Source organism: Pelodiscus sinensis, chromosome 16, assembly GCF_049634645.1.
Source record: "Pelodiscus sinensis isolate JC-2024 chromosome 16, ASM4963464v1, whole genome shotgun sequence".
NCBI lineage: Eukaryota > Metazoa > Chordata > Testudines > Trionychidae > Pelodiscus > Pelodiscus sinensis.
Window position 1 is genome coordinate 26,157,588 of NC_134726.1, and position 19,926 is coordinate 26,177,513.

Sequence of the window (19,926 nt, forward strand, 5' to 3'; positions counted from 1 at the left end):
GGAGGGGCTCTGGGTTTAGCCCAGGGCAAGGGATTGGGGTCCAGGAGGTGGTTCAGGGTGCGAGCACTAGGAAGGAGTTTTGGATACAGGAGGACTCACTTCTGGGGCAGGACGTTGGGTGCAGGAGGGGATTCAGGACTGGGACAGGGATTCAGGATACAGGCTCTGGCTGGGCACCACTTGACTGAGACTGCTTCTGGGTGGTGGAGCAGTGGGGTTAAAGCAGGCTTACTCCTGCCCTGGTCCTCCACCACTCCTGAAAGCAGCTGGCATGTGCAGCAGTGGCTCCATGGTGCCATGTGCTGCACCTCGTCTGCAGGCACTGAGCCCACAGCTTCTACTGACCACAGTTCCCCATCACTGTTCAATGAGAGCTACAGGAGCGGTGCCTGCAAGCAAAGACAGTATGTGGAGACCCCCTGCTCTGCCTCCCTCAGGGGCTGCAGAGACATGCTAGTCATGTCCAGGAGCAGCAATTGCCATAGGGATAATTACCTCAGTCATGACAAGTTAGGCATTTTAGAACTCACTACTCAAAGAATTCAATTTAAGCATAAGAGTTAAATGAAAATAATGAAATGCACACACCAGTCAAAAACCAAAAATAACACACTTTGCAAGCAGTAAAAATAACAACAACTCATGTATGTGTTGGGTTGGGAGATGTGTGTGTGTGTGTGTGTGTGTGTGTGTGTGTGTGTGTGTGTGTCATTCTCACAATGAGTGAGAGTAACAGAGATTTTCATTGCCAAGCTGCTTCCATCCCTTTTTCTCCGTGTGGAGATAGGGTACATAATAGGTATGTAAGCAGCTAGTTGATTATTTAATAAGCAAAAGCTTATTCGGTAGTCGACTAGTCGCTTTCTCCCCGCTTGCTGCCTCTATCAGGAGCTTGAGGGGGCAGCCAGTTTAAAAGCTGGTTTTCCACCCTACGGATGTAATAGTGTAGTCGATTAACTGATAAGCTTTTGCTTATCGGTTAATGCTATAGACTACATGCCTTTTCCCTCATCCAACCTGCCAGTAAATTTTTTAGCAGGCTGGCCAGCAGCCTGTCTCAGTCCTGGCTTGGATCTATCCCTTCTGTGACTTTGCATTTAAACTATTATTAGGAGGTAGGTGGACAGGCAGCACAGGCTCAGTTCTGGCTCATGCTGGATCCAGGAGCTCAGACACTTACACCGCGCTGCTGCTTCTGATATGGCAACAGCCCCTGTCCACAGTGGGAGTTGGGGGACAGGCAGCCAGTCTGCAAGGGGAGCTGGCTTTTAAACTGGCTCTCTTCGTGGATCAGCTCCTGCCTGGCACCCTGCAATACTGCCTCTAATACAGAAGCAGCAGCGCAAAGTGACAGGGGGCTCCTTGGGAGTGGGGCCAGAGCGCACTGGCTGCCAACCCCACCCCTGAGGACTATAGAATAGTCGACTAACAGATCAGAATACATAAGGTTACTTGACTATTCAGTTAACTGATATTTAACATCCCTATTCCCCACCTCCCAGCACCATCTCTGTGGGGGACAGGGTAGCAGGGACCAGGTGCAAGCCAGGAATCAGATGGATTTTCCATCGACTAGTCGATTCGTTGATAAGAGGGGGAGCCGCACCAGGGTTAGCTCCCAGTCCCGGGAGCTAATCCTGCTGTGGCTCTGCATTTAAAATGTATTAAGAGCTGGAAGGCTCTTAATACATTTAAAAGGCTGAAGCTCAAAGGGGGGACCCAGCGCGAGCCAAGACAGCTGATTCCTGGTTTATGCCCTGTCCCAGACACTGTGCCTCTGCTTTTTAAATGTACTAAAGAGCCTGCCAGGTCTTAATACATTTAAAAATCAGAACCGCAGCAGTAGGGATCTGGTGCGAGCCAGCGGGCTCTTAATACATTTAAAAAGCAGAGGCACAGTGTCTGGGACAGGGTGCGAATTGGGAATCAGCTGCCCAGCTCATGTCAGATACTGCCGCTGCACACCAGCCTTAAATGTAAAAAGGCTGGACTGCAGCAAGGAGACCCAGCATGAGCCGGGAATCAGCTGTCTTGCCTTGCTCCTGGTCCCCTTTTAAATATATTAAGTGCTATTTTAAATATATTAAGAGCTTCTGGAGCTGGGAGCTAACTCTGCTGCAGCTCCCCCTCTTATCCACTAATCGACTAGTCCATCCACTAGTCAATTAGTTGATTAAACTAAATTTAACATTCCTAGTACGGGAGTGGAGGGAGGAAGAACACCCTGACATCAGCACCCTGTCTCTTCTCCCTCCCACACCCTACACAGCAAGCAAGAGGCTCCTAAGAGGGCACCTCCAAGACAGAGGGCAGGAACAGCATGACAGCAGGTGGAGGGGCAACTGAAGTGCCAGCGCTTGATAGCTTCCTTAACAAACCAGTCAGGATCACCTCTCAGAGGCTCCAAGATCTACCAGTAAATCCTGATCTTCTGGTTGATGACCACTGCTCTAAGGCTTTTGTTTTCAAAGTTCTTCACTTCATACTCTAGAATTATAGCAAATTTTTCACTCTGTTGTTTGTCACCTTCCTAGGTACGGCAAGCTGTTACAGGTGTTGTTGGAGAATGGCTATTGCACCTGCGGGATAGATATTCTTACTTCCACAAACTGATTCCCTTGTTACTCAGCAGCTTTACTGATGAAATGCCCGAGAACAAGTAAGCAGAACAAAGGATTCAGCTTTTATAAATAACTTGTATTAAAGTACAGGTAGTCCCCGAGTTAGGTGGATCCGACTTATGTCGGATCCGCAGTTACGAACGGGGATTTTCTCGCCCCGGAGGACTCGAGCGGCGGGACGCCTGGTCCCGCCGCCCGCCTCCTCCGGGGCGAGAAAAGCTGCTCCTCGTCTCCCTGGTCTGCTGCGGGAGCCAGCAGACCAGGGAGACGGGGAGCAAAGCGGCGGAGGACCCGGGGCCGGACCCGCGGCCGCTTCCAGATCAGCTGGAAGCGCCGCAGTCCGGCCCGGGTCCTCTACCGCTTTGCTCCACGTCTCCCTGGTCTGCTGGGGGGGGGGACGCAGCTAGTGCCCCCCCCAGCAGACCAGGGAGATGTGGAGCAAAGCCGGGGCCTCTGGTAGAGCAGGTGGGGCGCTGCCGGTTGGTCCCGCAGCACCGCTCCTTGGTGCTACTGGACCAACCCGGCAGCTGCTCAGCCCCAGGAGTCCTGATTCAGCCGCTGCTGATCAATTTCAGCAGTGGCTGAATCAGGACGCCTGGGGCAGAGCAGCTGGGGTGCTGCTGGGTTGGTCCAGTAGCGCCGAGGAGCGGCCGCGCTACTGGACCAACCCAGCAGCACCCGAGCTGCTCTACCCCAGGCGTCCCCAAGTTAGCTGCTGCTGAAACTGACCAGCGGCTGACTACAGGAAGCCCGAGGCAGAGTTGCTCTGCCCCAGGCTTCCTGGAATCAGCTGCTGATCAGTTTCAGCAGCAGCTGACTTGGGGATGCCTGGGGTTCTTAAGTTGAATCTGTATGTAAGTCAGAACTGGTGTCCAGATTCAGCGGCTGAATCTGGACGCCAGTTCCGACTTACATACAGATTCAACTTAAGAACAAACCTACAGTCCCTATCTTGTACGTAACCCGGGGACTGCCTGTACTTCTACACTCAGGTAACTTGTAGGAGTTCAGGAAAACATGCTGCTTATTTATTTACTGCATTTGCTTAGTTCTTCATATAGCTCTTCAATAATTGTTTATAATTGCTACATTCAAATAAGTATGATTATAAAAAGGGATAAAGAAGTTGCATTCTTCCTCTAAAAATAATAGGGTTCCCCCCCAGCTAGCTGATATCCACACTTTATGTACAGCTTGGCTAGAATTTTTTTTAAATTGCACTTATGCAGTTATAATAAGCTTATCTGAAGACAGTGTTTGTCCAAGTGTATTCAAATAATTCTTCTGATTCTGAGCATCTGAATTTCCAGCAGTCTCATTTAAAAATCCTTTTGTTCTGTATGTATGCTAATATGGTGGTTCAAACATTTTGATTTTGCACTTTAGGCAACTGGCTATGAGTTATTGGAAGAAGATAGGCTTGCAGTGGGAAAAAGAGAATGAAGAGGACATTAAGGATAAGCTTGACTTTTATTCAACACCATCTCATTATCCTGAAGGAGGTAAGTATTATAGAAAAGTATTCAGGAAGCAAAAAAAAAATAGTTTCAAAAGCTCATCTTCAATAGCTATAAGTGCATAAAAGATACTAAAAAGGGAAGAAGATGATGTGAAAAATAAATACTTGAAGGCAGTTGAGGCATCCATACTTGTCTATGGGATGGATCTTGTGAAGGGCTGTGTCCCCTCTGCTCCCATTACATTAAATGGGACCTGAAGGCACTCAGACTTAAGTTCTGCTTATGCATTTGATTAAGGGTAGTTCAGCTTTCAAAGAAATGGTTTCAGTTAAAGCATTTATTTTAATTGTGAAACTCCCATTGACTTCAATAGAAACAGAGTTAAGCCTACACTGAGTGCATTAGAAAATCCCATTTTAATTAACTTAAACACAAACTTCATGTACATATTACTTTTATCTATAAAGGTTGTACAGAATTGGTGCAGGAGCACAGATAGTTTTCACAAGTTTTCTACAGAACTTATTTTTCCTTTTTGCCCAGTAAGAAAAATCTAGGGTATTTTTTCCATGGAGAAACACATCTGCTCGAATTAAAATACAAACAGAACAAAACCATGTGATTTAATTTGTATTTGGCTTCCATTCACAGATTATACAGACTTTTAATAAAAAGTTGCAACAATTTATTTTCTTCTGTATTGATACAAACTCATTTTTGTCTATCAAGTGTTCTATTGTAATGTAATGTATAATGTGTAATGTATGTCTTCCTACCATTCTGTTCCAATTTCTTAAAATATATTGGTCTACCCAGAGCTGTCACATCTAGTGAAAACTAAGTTTATAATTTAATGATTATGTCCATGAGAATGTGATTTGTGGCTCATAGACACCTGTTTGTAGAGATGATTGGTGAAGAAGGATGCAGGGGGGTCCCCTGACCACTTTCTTTCATGTGACTCCTCCCTGCATCGCCTAGGGGAGGGGCAGGAAAATGCCTCCTCCGCCCCATAGCCCACTCCTGCGTCACCTCTTCCTGTCCTGTTGCACCCATGCCTGGCCTCTTCTCCACCTCTGCTCTGCCCCTGTCGTGCTTCTTCCCCCAAGCTCTCCCCCAGCAATGCAGACCAGGGAACTAGTGGAGGTCTGGCATCCACAGTAGGGTCTGGTCCCCCTGCAAGTCACCGGCAGCAGCGGGGAGAGTGAAACAATGTGTCTCCACTCCCCAGCTGTGGGCTTTGTCACTCTGCTTCCTGCCAGTGATTGCAGAGGGTTGGTTACACTCCTCTCCCCAGATGATGAGTTGGCAGCTGGGGATCAGAGCCAGGTTGCTCCACTTCCCCCTACTGCCACCAGTGAGTTGGGGGGGGGTAAGGGGGCCAGGCCTTCCCACCAATCCCCTGGACAACCCAGAGACTCTCTGCTTGCTCCTCCTGCCAATGGCATGGTGGAGGACACATGGCCCTCTGACCCTGCTCACATGTTACCAGTGCATACTTGTGCTAGATATTTGAGAGCTAGCATGAGCATAAAGAATAGTATTATGCTAACAACAGGGGTAGTGAAGGCATGACTGAGCTATGCTTAGTACATAGCCACTGGTTCCTGGTAGGATTACTCATATGGCTCATGCTTGTTTTCTGCTGCCACTACTCAGGCTACTGCAACTACCCTGCTATTTGTACTCATGCTAGCTCTCATCAAGCTAGTGTGAGAGTGTATACATGATCAGGGGAGTCGCATCTCTAGCTCGCAGTACAGACATAGCCATATCACTATCTTTATTTTCATAACAGCTATGGACTGTTATAGTCAGTTTTCAATATTGTGGATAATTTGGAACTTTTTCCAGCACAGATGGAATCTTTCTACCACTATCCTTGTCTGTGATGCAGATTGGACTTTGCTGGTCTGGCACCTTGGGAATTTGACTGATCCCGGATGAGGGGATTTGCTGGATCAGGGACGGTCCCTACCCTTGTGGCCATGCTGCCACTGGGCTATGGCTCCAGCCTGCCCCTACTGCTGCCTCAGCCCCCTGAGGTTCTCTCCAGCCCTACTGCTGCCAATGCTGGAGCACTATGGCCAGAGCTGCACCACCTGGCTCCGCAGCTGGGGCCAGACCTCCACAGCTGGGGCAGAGAGATGGGGCCAGAGCTCTATGCCCAGGCCAGAGCTCCTTGGCTCCTGGGGCTGGTGCTGGAGTTCCCCGGCTGCTGTAGCTAGAACGGGGCTGGGGCTGGGGCCAGATCTCCCTGGCTGGGACCAGAAGTCCCCGGCTAGGGAGCTCCACTGGGGCCAGAATTCCCTGCCATGTTGTCCATTTGCCCTCCAACTCCCACACCACACACACACTCTGGGCTCCCCTCTGAGTTGCCAGTGCCCTTTACGACGCTCCCCCTGCTGCCAGACCTACTGTTTCCTTGGCTCTGTGGTCCAGGAACACTCGTGGTTCATGCCAGACCAGGGAGTCCTAGTTAAGGAAGGTACAACCTGTCCTGAAATGGATGCCAAGTCTGTGTGTAAGAAAGTTAATCTGGTTTATTGAATATACATTCTTGGTTTGAATTTTATTATTTGAGCAAGATATTAAGTCAACATAAAGTAGTTTTCAAATTTTGTCAATCTATGACAAGCGCCTCAGTCACTGCTGTTGTTTGCAGATATAGTGGGGTTTGCCATTAATCATACAGACTACTCTGTCAGAGCAACAAATAAAATCAGTAGAAGAGGAGGAAAGAAAATGCAACAAAGACCACCCCTGCTGTATTTGAGACTCTTGTGTGGAGGATAATGCAAGAATCAGATTACTGGAAATGTTCAGTTTAAGTGGTCACTAGATGTTATTACAGTTAACATCTATGAAAATGTAAAGTTGAAATTTGTTCACTAAATAAAAGGTACTTCCCTCTCTCTGTAGCAGTGTTCAGTGATGTACTGAATCAAGCCTTGGGAGTTCCTATTCCTCCTCTGCATTTCTATGTCCTGGTCTCATACCTTTTCTACTGCTATTCATCTGTTCAGACTTGCATCTCTGTTCTCAGTAGATGCCTTAATCAGGTGTAGGGATCTCTTTACCCTTTCCTCTGCTCCCCGTTTCTTACCTTAATCAGCCTCCAAAATTTTGGTTCCTTCATCTCCAGTTCAGGGGAGGAAGAAGAGTCTGTTAATAATTGAGAACACTTCAGAAGTAGTACTGCTAGTCATTTTACCCTGACCCCTGCAGTCATTAACAGAACATGCGCATGCTGTCAAAAAGAAGAGGCAGTACCTGAAAATGAGAATATATAAGTAAAGTGTACAGTTAATCTTAAAACAAACAAAACTAAGATTGTGTTTTCACTAATCGGGAGACTTACATAACTTGTGAAATTTAGTTGGGGAATATCTATAGTTCAGAAAAATGTAGAACTAATGGCAGAGGATAAGGCCAAAATTATTCCTGGTACATCGAGTGGTCAGAATACACAACAGCTTGGACTGATGACTAAAATTAATTCATACATTAATATAGACATTTCTGTTTTCTCCTAAAACAGTGTTATCCCAGACCTAGTTTCACTATCAGTTAGCATGTTTCTTTAGTAGAGGAACCATTTTTATGTTTTTAAAATAAAAACAATACTCCATCCACTAGTTGGATTTCAATCAATTTAGAAGTAGTGCTGAGCCTCTGTCCCAGGTGCCTCACTGTACATCCTCAATATTGCAGTTCTGCTGCAATATTCAGATTTATTAAATGGCATCATTTCAGGTTTTCCTATAACCTCTGGCATCCTATTTTCCCACCTGAATTAATTCCTGTTCTATTGTTATCAGAAATAAAAGTAAATGACGAGGGCTAAAGCCATATAGGGCTAAATTGTGATGCCTTTACTCACGTTTGATAGTACATTATTCATTATCCTGAAAATAGTCCAGTTGGTCTTAATGGGACTTCACATAAAATAATTTGTACTCCTTGTGAAAGAGGCTATCACAGTCTGTCCCAAAATAATTGAAGAGAATGGGATAAGACTCATTACCATATGCAGTCACTGATTTAAGTGGTGGTTTGTAAAATATTTAAATCTGCTTTCTCCAAAAATGCCTAAACATATATGAGAGGAGAGTGAACAAAGAGTTGAATGTTGAAAAGGATAAAATGATATTGCAGTTCCCTACACTCAGCCATAAGCTGGGACTGGATGGCAGGGCATAGATGATTTGGTAATTGTCCTGTTCATTACTCCTTGAAGCAGCTGGTATTGGCCACTGTTAGAAGAAAAGATACTAGGTTAGGTGAATTATTGGTCTGACCCAGTATGGCCATTCTTATGTTTATGTTAAGCTTGTTTAAGGCGGTAAACATGAGGGCTGTGTCTAGACCGGCATGATTTTCCGCAAATGCTTTTAATGGAAAAGAGCATCTAGATTGGCACGGATGCTTTTGCAGAAAAGCGTCCGTGCCAATCTAGATGCGGTTTTGTGCAAGAAAGCCTCGATCGCCATTTACGCCATCGGGGCTTTTTTGCACGAAATGGTTCTCAGTTGTCTACACTGGCCCTCTTGCGCAAAAGCATTTGCACAAGAGGACTTTTTCCCGAACAGGAGAGTCATTGTATTTGTGGAAGAACACTGACAATCTTACATTAGATCGTCCGTGTTCTTGCGCAAATTCAAAGCGGACAGTGTAGACAGCTGGCAAGTTTGCGGAAAAATTTACCAGTCTAAACGCAGCCATGAGGAAAGGGAACAGAGATAAGAAGAGAAGGTGGGTGAGTGAGAGATCCTGAGCCCTGGTCTAAACTAGAGAATTATTTCAAAATAATGGGCTAGTTATTTCAAAAATTTGTATTCCTGACTTCCTTGGGGAATACCACTTATTTCAAAATAGTTATTTTGAAATATCGTTAGTGTGGATGCTCTGCTGCTGCTATTTCAAAATAACTACCCTCAGAGTAATTTGAAGTAATTACTCCCCAGTGTTTCCTGGGGGTCTTAAGTCAAGGTAGCGTGTCCACAATAACTGAGTCTGCCTTGGACTAATTTGGAGCTCCCCCATAGTGGGGAAACACTATTTCAATTTTGCTATTTCAGGAGTTATTTTGAATTTAGTTATTTCAAAATAATTTCCTAGTGTGGACATGCTCTGAGACATTAAGCCCTTCCTGAAAAGCGAGACTGAGACACAAGTATTCATGGAATATCATCAATCATTCAAAGAAATGTAATGGAGGGCAAGATTGCTTCAAAATTATATTAAACTTGTAAGTAGATGTAAAGTCATCCAGCAGAGGGGGAGAAATGGAAAGAGTTAAGCAGAATAGGGTTGTAAGCAACTAGGTGCCTATCCGATAAGCAATGATTATCCGATAGTCAACTTGACTGGTCGTTCCCCTCCCCCACCCACTGCCTCTATCAGAGAGAGGCAGCAACGGGGGGGACAGGAGCTGGTGCTGGGAGGAACTAGTAAAGTCCATTTCCCCTCCACACCGTCTCTGCGGGGGTCAGGGGAGGCAGAGGTACAGTAGGAAACAGCGCGAGCAGAGGCTGCTCAGAGGCTGCCTATGAGGCTCTTGTACATTTCAAAAGCAGAAGTGCCGCAGAAAGCACGGGGCGAGCAGGGATGCAAGCAGTCCCTGCTTATCCGTCCTCTCTGTGGCACCCCCCCTTTTGCTGCCTTTATGAGAGGTAGCAAGGGTGGGACAGGAGCCACTGCTGGGGAGAGCTGGCTTAAAAGTCGGTTCCCCCAGCACAATCTTGGAGTGCCACCTGCCCCTCTATTACCCCTCCCCCACTACCTCTATTAGAGGCAGCAGGGGGGATAGGGGATGCAGCTGCGTCCCCCCACGGACAGGGGCAGTTGCCGCCAAGTAACCCCTGTCCACGGCCAACCCTGGCTGCTGCAAACGGGCTGCTCTGGCACCAGCCCCTGTTCACAGCGGACAGGAGCTGCTGGACTCAGTGTGAGCCAGGACCAAGCAGTTCCAGCTCGCACTGATCGCTGCACCTCTGCATTTTAAATGTATTAAGAGCCTCTGGGCTCTTAATACATTTAAAATGAAGAGCTCCAGCGCGGGTGGTTCCAGAGCTGGCGCAAGCCAAGACTGCTCAGTCCCAGCTCGAGTCAGCTCCTCTGGAGTTACCCCCACGGCTCTGCAGAGGTGCTTATTGACTAATCGTATAAAAAGCGATTATCTGACTAATTGTACAGTCGATACAATACCATTAGCCAGATCATCGCATCTTAAAGCAGAACTACCTTCTTTTATTTTCCAAGGAAAACTAGGTATGCAAAAAAGGCTAAATGCTTGCACCATATTATTTATTGGTAGCTTTAACTTTTATGTTGTGGCATGAAGCTTGTTTTCTGGCTTAGGTTTATGAAGTGTATGTTTAAAATTATGCATATGGATGTTGGTGCAAGAGAGGGTTGAAGTTGATTTTTACACTAAGATTTAATAGAACAAAAAGCTCTTGTGGTGGGAAAGAACAAGATCATGCTTGACTTCTCCTTATCTGCCAGTCATGTCCTCAACAGCAAAATCCTTTCCATGACGGAGGTTTCCAGCGTCCTTTCTCTTTTTAAATGATATTTTTGTTAAAATTGTTTTGCTTGGTAATGCTTGATTGAAAGGGGAAGTACTTCATAATGGTAACTAACCTGACTGCACTGTTCAGCTTTCAAGGCAGTCAGATTAATCTGTTATTCTTTTTAATTTTTTTTTCTGTGATGTAAGTTATAGTATTTTGGGACATGTAAATGATAAAAAATGCTTTTGGTTTCTCTGAGAAGACATACTTGCCATGAGTCACAGGCTCTTCATATTAATAGATGGTCAGCCTCGTGAGTTTTTATATAAGTGCCTATCATTCATATTTTCCCTTTGTAAAGATAATGACAGGGTTTTTTTAATTTCTGAAACGAAGGTTGATGGAAATTTTTGCTCTGTTCATGAATGTTGTGGTCAGTGTTCTGAATGTAAAAGAACACTTTAAGCAATCTTAGTAGTTGTGAATTTAGCATAGTTTTTTATATATTCTCCCATAATATTCTTGCCAGCAGGTTAAGAAAGTATGGATTGGATAAATGGACTGGTAAGGTGGATAGAAAGGTGACTACAGGCAGTCCCCGGGTTACGTACAAGATAGGGACTGTAGGTTTGTTCTTAAGTTGAATCTGTATGTAAGTCGGAACTGGCGTCCAGATTCAGACACTGCTGAAACTGACCGCCAGTTCTGACTTACATACAGAATCAACTTAAGAACCCCAGGCATCCCCAAGTCAGCTGCTGCTGAAACTGATCAGCAGCTGATTCCAGGAAGCCCGGGGCAGAGCAACTCTGCCTGGGGCTTCCTGTAGTCAGCGCTGGTCAGTTTCAGCAGAAGCTGACTTGGGGACGCCTGGGGCAGAGCAGCTGGGGTGCTACTGGACCAACCCAGCAGCACCCCATCTGCTCTGCCCCAGACGTCCTGATTCAGCCGCTGCTGAAACTGACCAGCAGCGGCTGAATCAGGACCTGGGGCAGAGCAGCTGGGGTGCTGCCGGGTTGGTCCAGTAGTGCCCACGGGCACTGCAGGACCAATCGGCAGCGCCCCAGCTGCTCTGCCCCAGAGTCCAAAACAAAAGCCTGGTCTGCTGGGGGGGGGGGGGGGAGCACACTAGCTGCGCCCCCCCCCCCCCCAGCAGACCAGGGACACGGGGAGCAGAGCCGCAGCGGCAGCGGGGTGCCGCGCCTCTGAGGCTTTGCTCTGGCAAAGCCTCTGAGGCGCGGGACCCCCCGCGGCTGCGGCTTCAGTCAGGGTGCCTGTGGTCTGCTGGGGACCGTCCCCAGCAGACCACAGGCACCCGGACTGAAGCCGCAGCCGCGGGGGGGTCCCGCGCCTCTGAGGCTTTGCCAGAGCAAAGCCTCAGAGGCGCGGGGAACCGCCGCTGCTGCCGCTCCAGTCTGGGTGCCTGTGGTCTGCTGGGGACGGTCCCCAGCAGACCACAGGCACCCGGACTGAAGCCGCAGCCGCGGGGGGGTCCCGCGCCTCTGAGGCTTTGCCAGAGCAAAGCCTCAGAGGCGCGGGGAACCGCCGCTGCTGCCGCTTTGACTGAAGCGGCAGCAGCGGCGGTTCCCCGCCCCTCTGAGGCTTTGCTCTGGCAAAGCCTCAGAGGCGCGGGACCCCCCCGCGGCTGCGGCTTCAGTCCGGGTGCCTGTGGTCTGCTGGGGACCGTCCCCAGCAGACCACAGGCACCGGGTCTCATGCGGCAGCAGCGGGGGTTCCCGCGCTTCTGAGGCTTTGCTCTGGCAAAGCCTCAGAAGCGCAGGAACCCGCCCGCTGCTGCCGCTTGGGTCCCGGTGCCTGTGGTCTGCTGGGGACGGTCCCCAGCAGACCACAGGCACCGGCACCCAAGTGGCAGCAGCAGCGGTTCCCGCGCTTCCGAGGCTTTCCTCTGGCAAAGCCTCAGAAGCGCGGGAACCCGCCCGGTGCCCCTGGTCTGCTGGAGACGGTCTCCAGCAGACCAGGGGCACCGGAGCAGCTTACGAACGGGGCTTTCTCGCCCCGACTTCCAGGGCGAGAAAGCTCCGTTCATAAGTGCGGATCCGACATAAGTCGGATCCGCGTAAGTCAGGGACTGCCTGTAGATTGTTGGGCTCAGTAGTTAGTGATCAATGGCTTAATGTCTGGTCCGCGGTTAGTGTCAATCGGAGTGCCCCAGGGATCGGTTCTGGGGCCAGTTTTTTTTCAAAATCTTTATTAATGACCTAGATACGGGGATGGATTGCACACCCAGCAAGATCACAGATGACACTAAGCTAGGGGGAGAGTTAGATATGCTGGAGGGTAGGCTTAGGGTCCATAGTGACCTAGACCGGGATGGGGAACCTTTTTTGGGTTGAGGGCCATTGGCCCACAGAAAAATCAGTTGGGAGCCACACACAAGTGAGAAGCAAAAAAATCCCAAAACAAACCTTCACTGACGTGATCTCTGACTGAGAAGGAGAAAGACACTCCACACATTTCCCTCGCATACCAGATCCTAGGAGGGGCCAGGCTAGTATATTTTGTGTGCTCTAGCCCCGTGGAGGAATGGCAGGGAAGGAGGGGGCTGGAGACCCGGTGCGGGCTCCAGTGCTGGGGGCGTGGAGCCCTGAGCCTCGGGGGCCGGATCCAGGCAATATAGGGGCCACATCCCCGGGCCTTAGGTTCCTCACCCCTGACCTAGACAAATTGGAGGACTGGGCCAAAATAAATCTGATGAGGTTCAACAAGGGGGAGTGCAGAGTCCTTCATTTGGGATGGAAGAATCCCAAGCACTTCTACAGGCTGGGGACTAATTAGTTAAGCAACAATTCAGCAGAAAAAAAACCTGGGGATTACAATGGATGAGAAGCTGTATATGAGTCAACAGTGTGCCCTTGTACCCAAGAAGGCTAACGGCATATTAGAGTGCATTAGGAGGAGAATTGCCAGCAGATCTAGAGAAGTGATTATTCCCCTTTATTCAGCATGGTGGTGATGTACTGGAATGGGTTACTTAGGGAGGCGATGGAACCTCCACCCCTAGAAGTTTTTAAGTCCCAGCTTGACAAATCCCTGGCTGGGATGGTTTAGTTAGGATTGGTCCTGCTTTGGGCAGAGGGTTGAACTTGTTGACCTCCTCAGGTCTCTTCTAACCCAATGATTCTATGAAACTAGGAGGCTGCTCCCTCTGCTCGCTACACTCGCTTACCCCCCTCTCTCTGGCCACTTTTGCTTTGCTGAGAGCCTGTTGACGCTGATGACGTCGTTCTGTTGCCCAATGTTATCTGGCAGGAAACACGTTTTTATATATAGGAAGAGATGATGCTGCTGTTTGTTACCCATATTAAAATTATGGTAGTAAGCATGATGAAGGGAAGCTTCAATAATAAAAACAAAAATAACAGAAACTAGTATGACTTCACCCAATTGATTCCAAACCCCATTTTAACTCACCTTAGGAAAGGAGGATTGTCATGGAAAGGAAATATTTTATCCTCGTTGTTATAAATAGTTATTTACCAAAAGGTATTGCCTGAGGCCCTAGTTGAGACAAGAACCCTATTGTGTTAGGATCTTTACAAACACATAATACGGTTACACTATAAATACACAGATATTCAAAAGGTGGGTGAAAGGATTTGTTATATCCTCTGACAAATAGGAATCTGAGACACAGAAAGTAAGTGAACTGTACCAAGTCACATAAGTAGTCTGGAACTTCCTCACGGTTCTGAATGATGGAACTGCCGTGAGCATGAAAGATGATCGTACCTCTGAAAGGATACTTCCATTGGAAATAAAAATAAATGCTTGCTCTATTAATTCTGTATTTGAATCTCTGTGCAGAGGCCACGGCCACGTTTCAAAGGGCAGCGCCATGCGGAGCCCAGGATTTGGCCCCAGGCTGCACACGGTGCTGCTGCTTTGAAGTACCCCCAGTCTCCCCCACTTGCTCCCTCTTTCTGATAGAAGCAGCAAGGCGGGGAAGTGACTAGTCGACAAGCCTGTTGACTATCCAATAACCATTTGCTTATCGGATAGTCGACTAGTCCTTCACATCCCCAGTGCTGAATAATGTCTTCCCTTTTTCTTTCCAGTTGATGCCACTGTTCCTTTCTGTGCTGCCCCTGTCCTTTCCTATATATTGTCTCTGTCTTTAAGACGAGTTCTTAACTAACTTCTCTGCTGTGCTTGACCAAAGTCCACTACCACATAAGCACAGGACAAAACCAATCCTATCCAGCTTATTTCTTTCTTTGCACATGTTACTTTTTAGTCTGCTGAGAACCAGCAATTGAAAGCCCAGAACTCTGAAGAAACAAGAGCTAGTACTGTAGTTAGGTTGGACAGACTTGAGCCATTAATTCATTTTTATGAAACTGTAAGTGTATGTGTAGTATGTGTGTAAGGAGATGTAGTTGTAACTGTTATCTATACTAAATTTCTCATTTAAAAATATTTTTTTAATTAAAAATCTGATTTTAAATTTAAAACAATATTTTTTTATTAAAAAATATTTGTATCCACTCTTCTCAGCAATGTATCTCTGCAATGAGTCCTTTTACGTTACTCAGTTTCTCGGACATGTTGATAGTTTTCACTTGAGGAATCTAGGAATTCCCCGTGGGGGAAAGAAGTTGTTATTTTATGCAACTGGAAAGACCTGATAATCTGCACCAAACTCTTGAATCAGATCAGATTTTGCTACAAATATTATCATCCCAAATTATTGGTTTTAGGTAATAATCTCCTACACCAGTTGCTACATTTTCACAAGTGTTTTATATTCTAGAATAGGTGGCAATACATTTTTTAAAATTCCAGGATCAGTTAAGATGCACCTTTAAAAATTGGTGCAGGTTGAACCTCTCTAATTCAGCATTTTCTAATCCGGCAATATCCATGGTTCAGCATGATTTTAGTTAGTTAGATGTCCACTTATGTCTATAGCCAAGTCTCCTGTGGTCCCATAAAGTTTGTCTATAACCACCAGTCCTGGCTCTCAATGTTGTATGCTGTTACTTAGTTCTGATTTACCCCTAAATGTTTTCAAAGAGCCCAGTAAGCAATGGAAGTGTTGATAAAGCTGCTCGACAATATTGACCTCCCGTGGACTAGAGTGTCGGACTAGAGAAGTTCAACCTGTCCTAAGAGCAGTTCACTGTTCAGATTGTCATTGTCTATATCACCGGTGCTGTTTTCAGGGCAGTCTTTGGTGTCCTCTTCAGGATTGTATTTACCTAGACCATTTTCAGAAGAGGCACAAATGCAGGCATCGCCTATAAATTAATACTTATCATCAAGGATATGTGTTATATATAGTGTGTGTTTTATGAGTGAGATTGATGTGGGAACAGAAAAGCTGATCAGTTTTGGTGATCCTACCATGAAAGAGGAAATGTACCACAGGAGGGAACCTTGGTGATCTACGTTAATTAAAATAACATTTTGGTTAGTATTTAATTGCATCATGTTTGAACATTGTTTCTAGTGGAATTATTTTTATAGAACTTACCACTAGTAGAAAATTGAGTTCCTTTATGAGCCAGTCTTTGCTACAGAGCTGTATGAGACAATATTCTTATCAAAATAAATGAATTTCACAGTGTTGGGCAACACCCCCAACTATCCCAAGTTGCATCAGGTTTTTTTATTTGTTTTGTTTGCTAAAGTTCTGTATTTAGGTCTTCAGAGAAAAAAATTAATAAATAATTGCAGAGCGTTCTGAGGAAATTACCCAGTAATTTTGTATTTCAGCCCTCATATGTTGTTAATTACTATAAGATACCTTCTTGTCATTTACTTTTTATTGTCAAATTGCATCTGATAGGTTTTCTGTAGTTATATATGATGAAAGAGAGAAGGACGACTTTTCCACTGAGTTTAAGCGTGTCTTGAAATGAGAATAGGAATTTAGGGTGTCTTATTGTAAGTTTTGTATTTATGTATGTGTGTGTACCATGTTTTATATTTCAGTTTCTGGTATTTTAAATTATTTTTTGTTCTTTGTGATTATGTTTTAACATTTGCTTCTGCTTGCCTCCTTTTTAAAACATATTTTGTAAATTCCATAATGATGAGTGATTCATTGTACAGTTATATTTCAGAATATAGAATTCCTTCTTTTCCATTATTGGCTGTAATGCATTTTCCTTAACCATTCTTTTGTACTTGCAAGCTAATGAGCCTGACACCCCCATGTTAATGTGCTTTGATTTCATGGTGACAGACACTGCAAGTGGGGGTGGAAAGGAGTGGAGTCTGGCCTAATAGTCAATGCCATCTTAGCAATTCAATGGTTTTCCATTGAGCAACCATTGCCTTGGGATACAGATGCAAATAGTTCATAGTGAAGGGGAAAAAATATTTGACAGCAAGTAGCTACAGGGATAAAATGTCCGCATTTGATCATCTGAAATGAAGGAACAATTGAAAAGGAATGGTCAGAATCCTTTAAAGAAAACTTTCTGCCTTAGGTCAATAGAGTGCTATTCCATATTTGTTTTTTCAAGCAGATTTCTTCATCTGACCATAGCTATTCATTGTCAATTCTTACAATCCCAAGTGCTCTCTTCCATTCCATTTTATCTCCATTTCTGTAAGGTTTATTGAGAAGCAATCCGATTCCAGGTTCATCCTATGTTTCTGGCTTGATTCAGTCTCCTTCAGCATTTCAGAACTGAACCTCTCTAGTCCAGCACTCGCTGGTCCAGCAACATCTGTGGTCCTGCATGATTTTAATTAGCCGGATGCCCACCTATCGTGGGTATGGCCAAGTTTCCCATGGTCCCATGAAGTTTGTTCACAGCCATCAGACCTGTCTCTCAGTGTTCTGTGCTGTTACTTTTAGCTCTAATTTACCTCTAGATGACTTAGAGCCCATTAAGCAGAGGAAGTGTTAGTAATGTTGCTAGACAATATTGACCTCCCATGGTTTAGCAAATTTTCTGGCTTGACACAGGAATGTAATAGTGTAGTCAGTTAACTGATAAGCAAGAGCGTATAGGCTAATGCTATAGTATACACGCATTTCACTCCCTCCCGCTCCCACTTACCAGTAAATTTTTTAGCAGGCTGGCCAGCAGCTGGGCTCAGTCCTGGCTTGCGATGGGTTCAGGACCTATCCTTGCTGCAGCTCTGCATTTAAAGTGTCTGAGGATCTAAGCGGGTAGGCAGCCCAGCTCAGTTCCAGCTTGCACCAGGTCTGGGAGTTCACATCCCCCTCAGGACAAGGGCTGCTTTCACTCTGCACTGCTGCCTCTTTATTAGCGGCAGCAGCACAGGGCAACAAGCAGCCGGTCCACGAGGGGAGGTGATTTTTAAACCGTCTCCCCTTGCAGGCCAGCTTCTGCCTGCCACCCTGCACTGCTGCCTCTGATACAGAAGCAATATGGAGTGGCAGGGGGATCCCTGGGAGAGGAGCCGGACTGCACTGGCTACTGGCCCCACCCTGGGGACTATAGAATAGCTGAATAACTGATAAGAATTCATGAGGTTATTTAACTATTAAATTAATCAATATTTAACATTCCTAGTTTGGCACCAGTCAGTTTTCGAGGGTGCCAGATTAGAAGTTCAACCTGTTCTTGATTTGGTGGTTCTGGGTCTTTTCTGTTTGGTTTTATGAGAATCAATCCCATTCCTGACACAACCCACTTTCTTGGCACAACCAAAACCTTATGCTGTTTTCAGTTACAATAAGAGGAAGCTGTATTTCAAATTTGGTGGTCGTAAATCTTACCATTTAGGAGGAGTGCTTGATCAAACAGACAAACTCTCTAAAATATATAGTAGATAATTCTATAGGTTGGACCTCCCTGGTCTGACACCATTGGGACCTCACTGGTCCCAGATGAGGGATTTTGCCTGACTCATTTCTGTCCCCTCTTCTGCCAGCCCCCTCCAGCCCTGGCCCGACTGCTGCCCTCCCAGGTGACTCCCCCCTCTTGCTGGCCCCGCTGCCCTGTCAGCCCCTGCTGCTCTGCCAGGCCACCCCACAACCTCTGCACACCGGGCTCCTGCTGTTGTGCCCAGCTCCTGCTGCTGCACCAGGCAGCCCCACTTCCTCTGCTCACTGGGCTCCCACTGCTGCACCAGGCAGCCCTGCCACCTGTGTGCATCCTAGGCTCCTGTTGCAGTGCCCAGTAGCCCTGCTGCCTCTGCGTTCCGGGTTCCCAGTGCAGATCCTGGCTCCTGCTCCTGCTTGCCCCGCAGCCTCTGCACCGAGCTCCTGCTGCCGCTCATGGGGCTCCTGCTGCCCTGGAGCTAGCCCTCCACTGGGACTCTCTGGTCCTGGAACATGCATGGTCCTGCCAGACCAGAGTGTCCCAGTTAAAAGAGTTTCAACCTGTATTGATTTTTCTAAAAGTATTTTAATGCAAACTTCCTTTTCCAGTACCATTGTCTTAGTTTCTGTTTTTCCACATCCAGCACCTCAGGCTGTTGTTCTTGGCTGGTTACGTCTAGATCTAGTGTTTAGAATCTGCTAGATACAATTGAAATCTTTTCTGTTAGAGAGCATGAGGATATTGGTTGCTTGGTTGTAGTTACTGTTTCTTATGCTTTTTCTAAGTCTTCTGAGTGCTGTTCATGGCTGACACCACCAATCATAGAATCATAGGACTGGAAGGGACCTCGAGAGGTCATCGAGTCCAGCCCCCTGCCCTCAAGGCAGGACCAAGCTCCGTCTACACCATCCCTGACAGATGTCTATCTAACCTGTTCTTAAATATCTCCAGAGAGGGAGATTCCACCACCTCCCTTGGCAATTTATTCCAATATTTGACCACCCTGACAGTTAGGAATTTTTTCCTAATGTCCAATCTAAACCTCCCCTGCTGCACTTTAAGTCCATTACAAATTTGTTTAGAAGTCCAGCTTTTCTTATTATTTTGTTTTCATTTGCTTCAGTTTAATTTTTAAAATCAGACCTCTCAGCCTCACATTATAACAGTACAGGAAACTTCCAATAATCCGGCATCTTTAGGACCCAGGGGGTGCCAGATTATCAGATATGCCGGACTATCAGAAGGGGGGGCTATGAGGGGTCTGGAGTGGGGTGGGAGGGGATGCCACCCCAGACCCCTCGTAGCCCCCCCTTACGATAGTCCGGCTCTGCCCCAGGCATCCCTGATTCAGCTGCTACTGGTCAGTTTCGGCAGCAGCTGAATCGGGGATGCCTGCAATAGAGCAGCTGGGGTGCTGCCGGGTTGGTCCCGCAGCGCTGAGGGGCAGCACTACGGCACCAACCCAGCAGCACTCCAGCTGCTCTTGGGGACGCCTGGGACAGAGCAGCTGGGGTACTGCCCGGTTGGTCCCGTAGCGCTGCCCCTCGGGGCTGCGGGACCA

The 19,926-nt window shown here is 46.7% G+C and overlaps 1 protein-coding gene across 1 annotated transcript in view; it reads left to right on the top strand.

Moving 5' to 3' along the window:
* The window catches only part of DNAAF5 (dynein axonemal assembly factor 5), a 64,886-nt gene that overhangs the window by 3,108 nt on the left and 41,852 nt on the right, over positions 1–19,926 (top strand). Inside the window, exons 3-4 of the mRNA XM_075899536.1 lie at positions 2,535–2,659; positions 4,008–4,123. Of these exons, the coding sequence (XP_075755651.1) occupies positions 2,535–2,659; positions 4,008–4,123 (241 nt within the window). The remainder of the gene's footprint in view (positions 1–2,534; positions 2,660–4,007; positions 4,124–19,926) is intronic.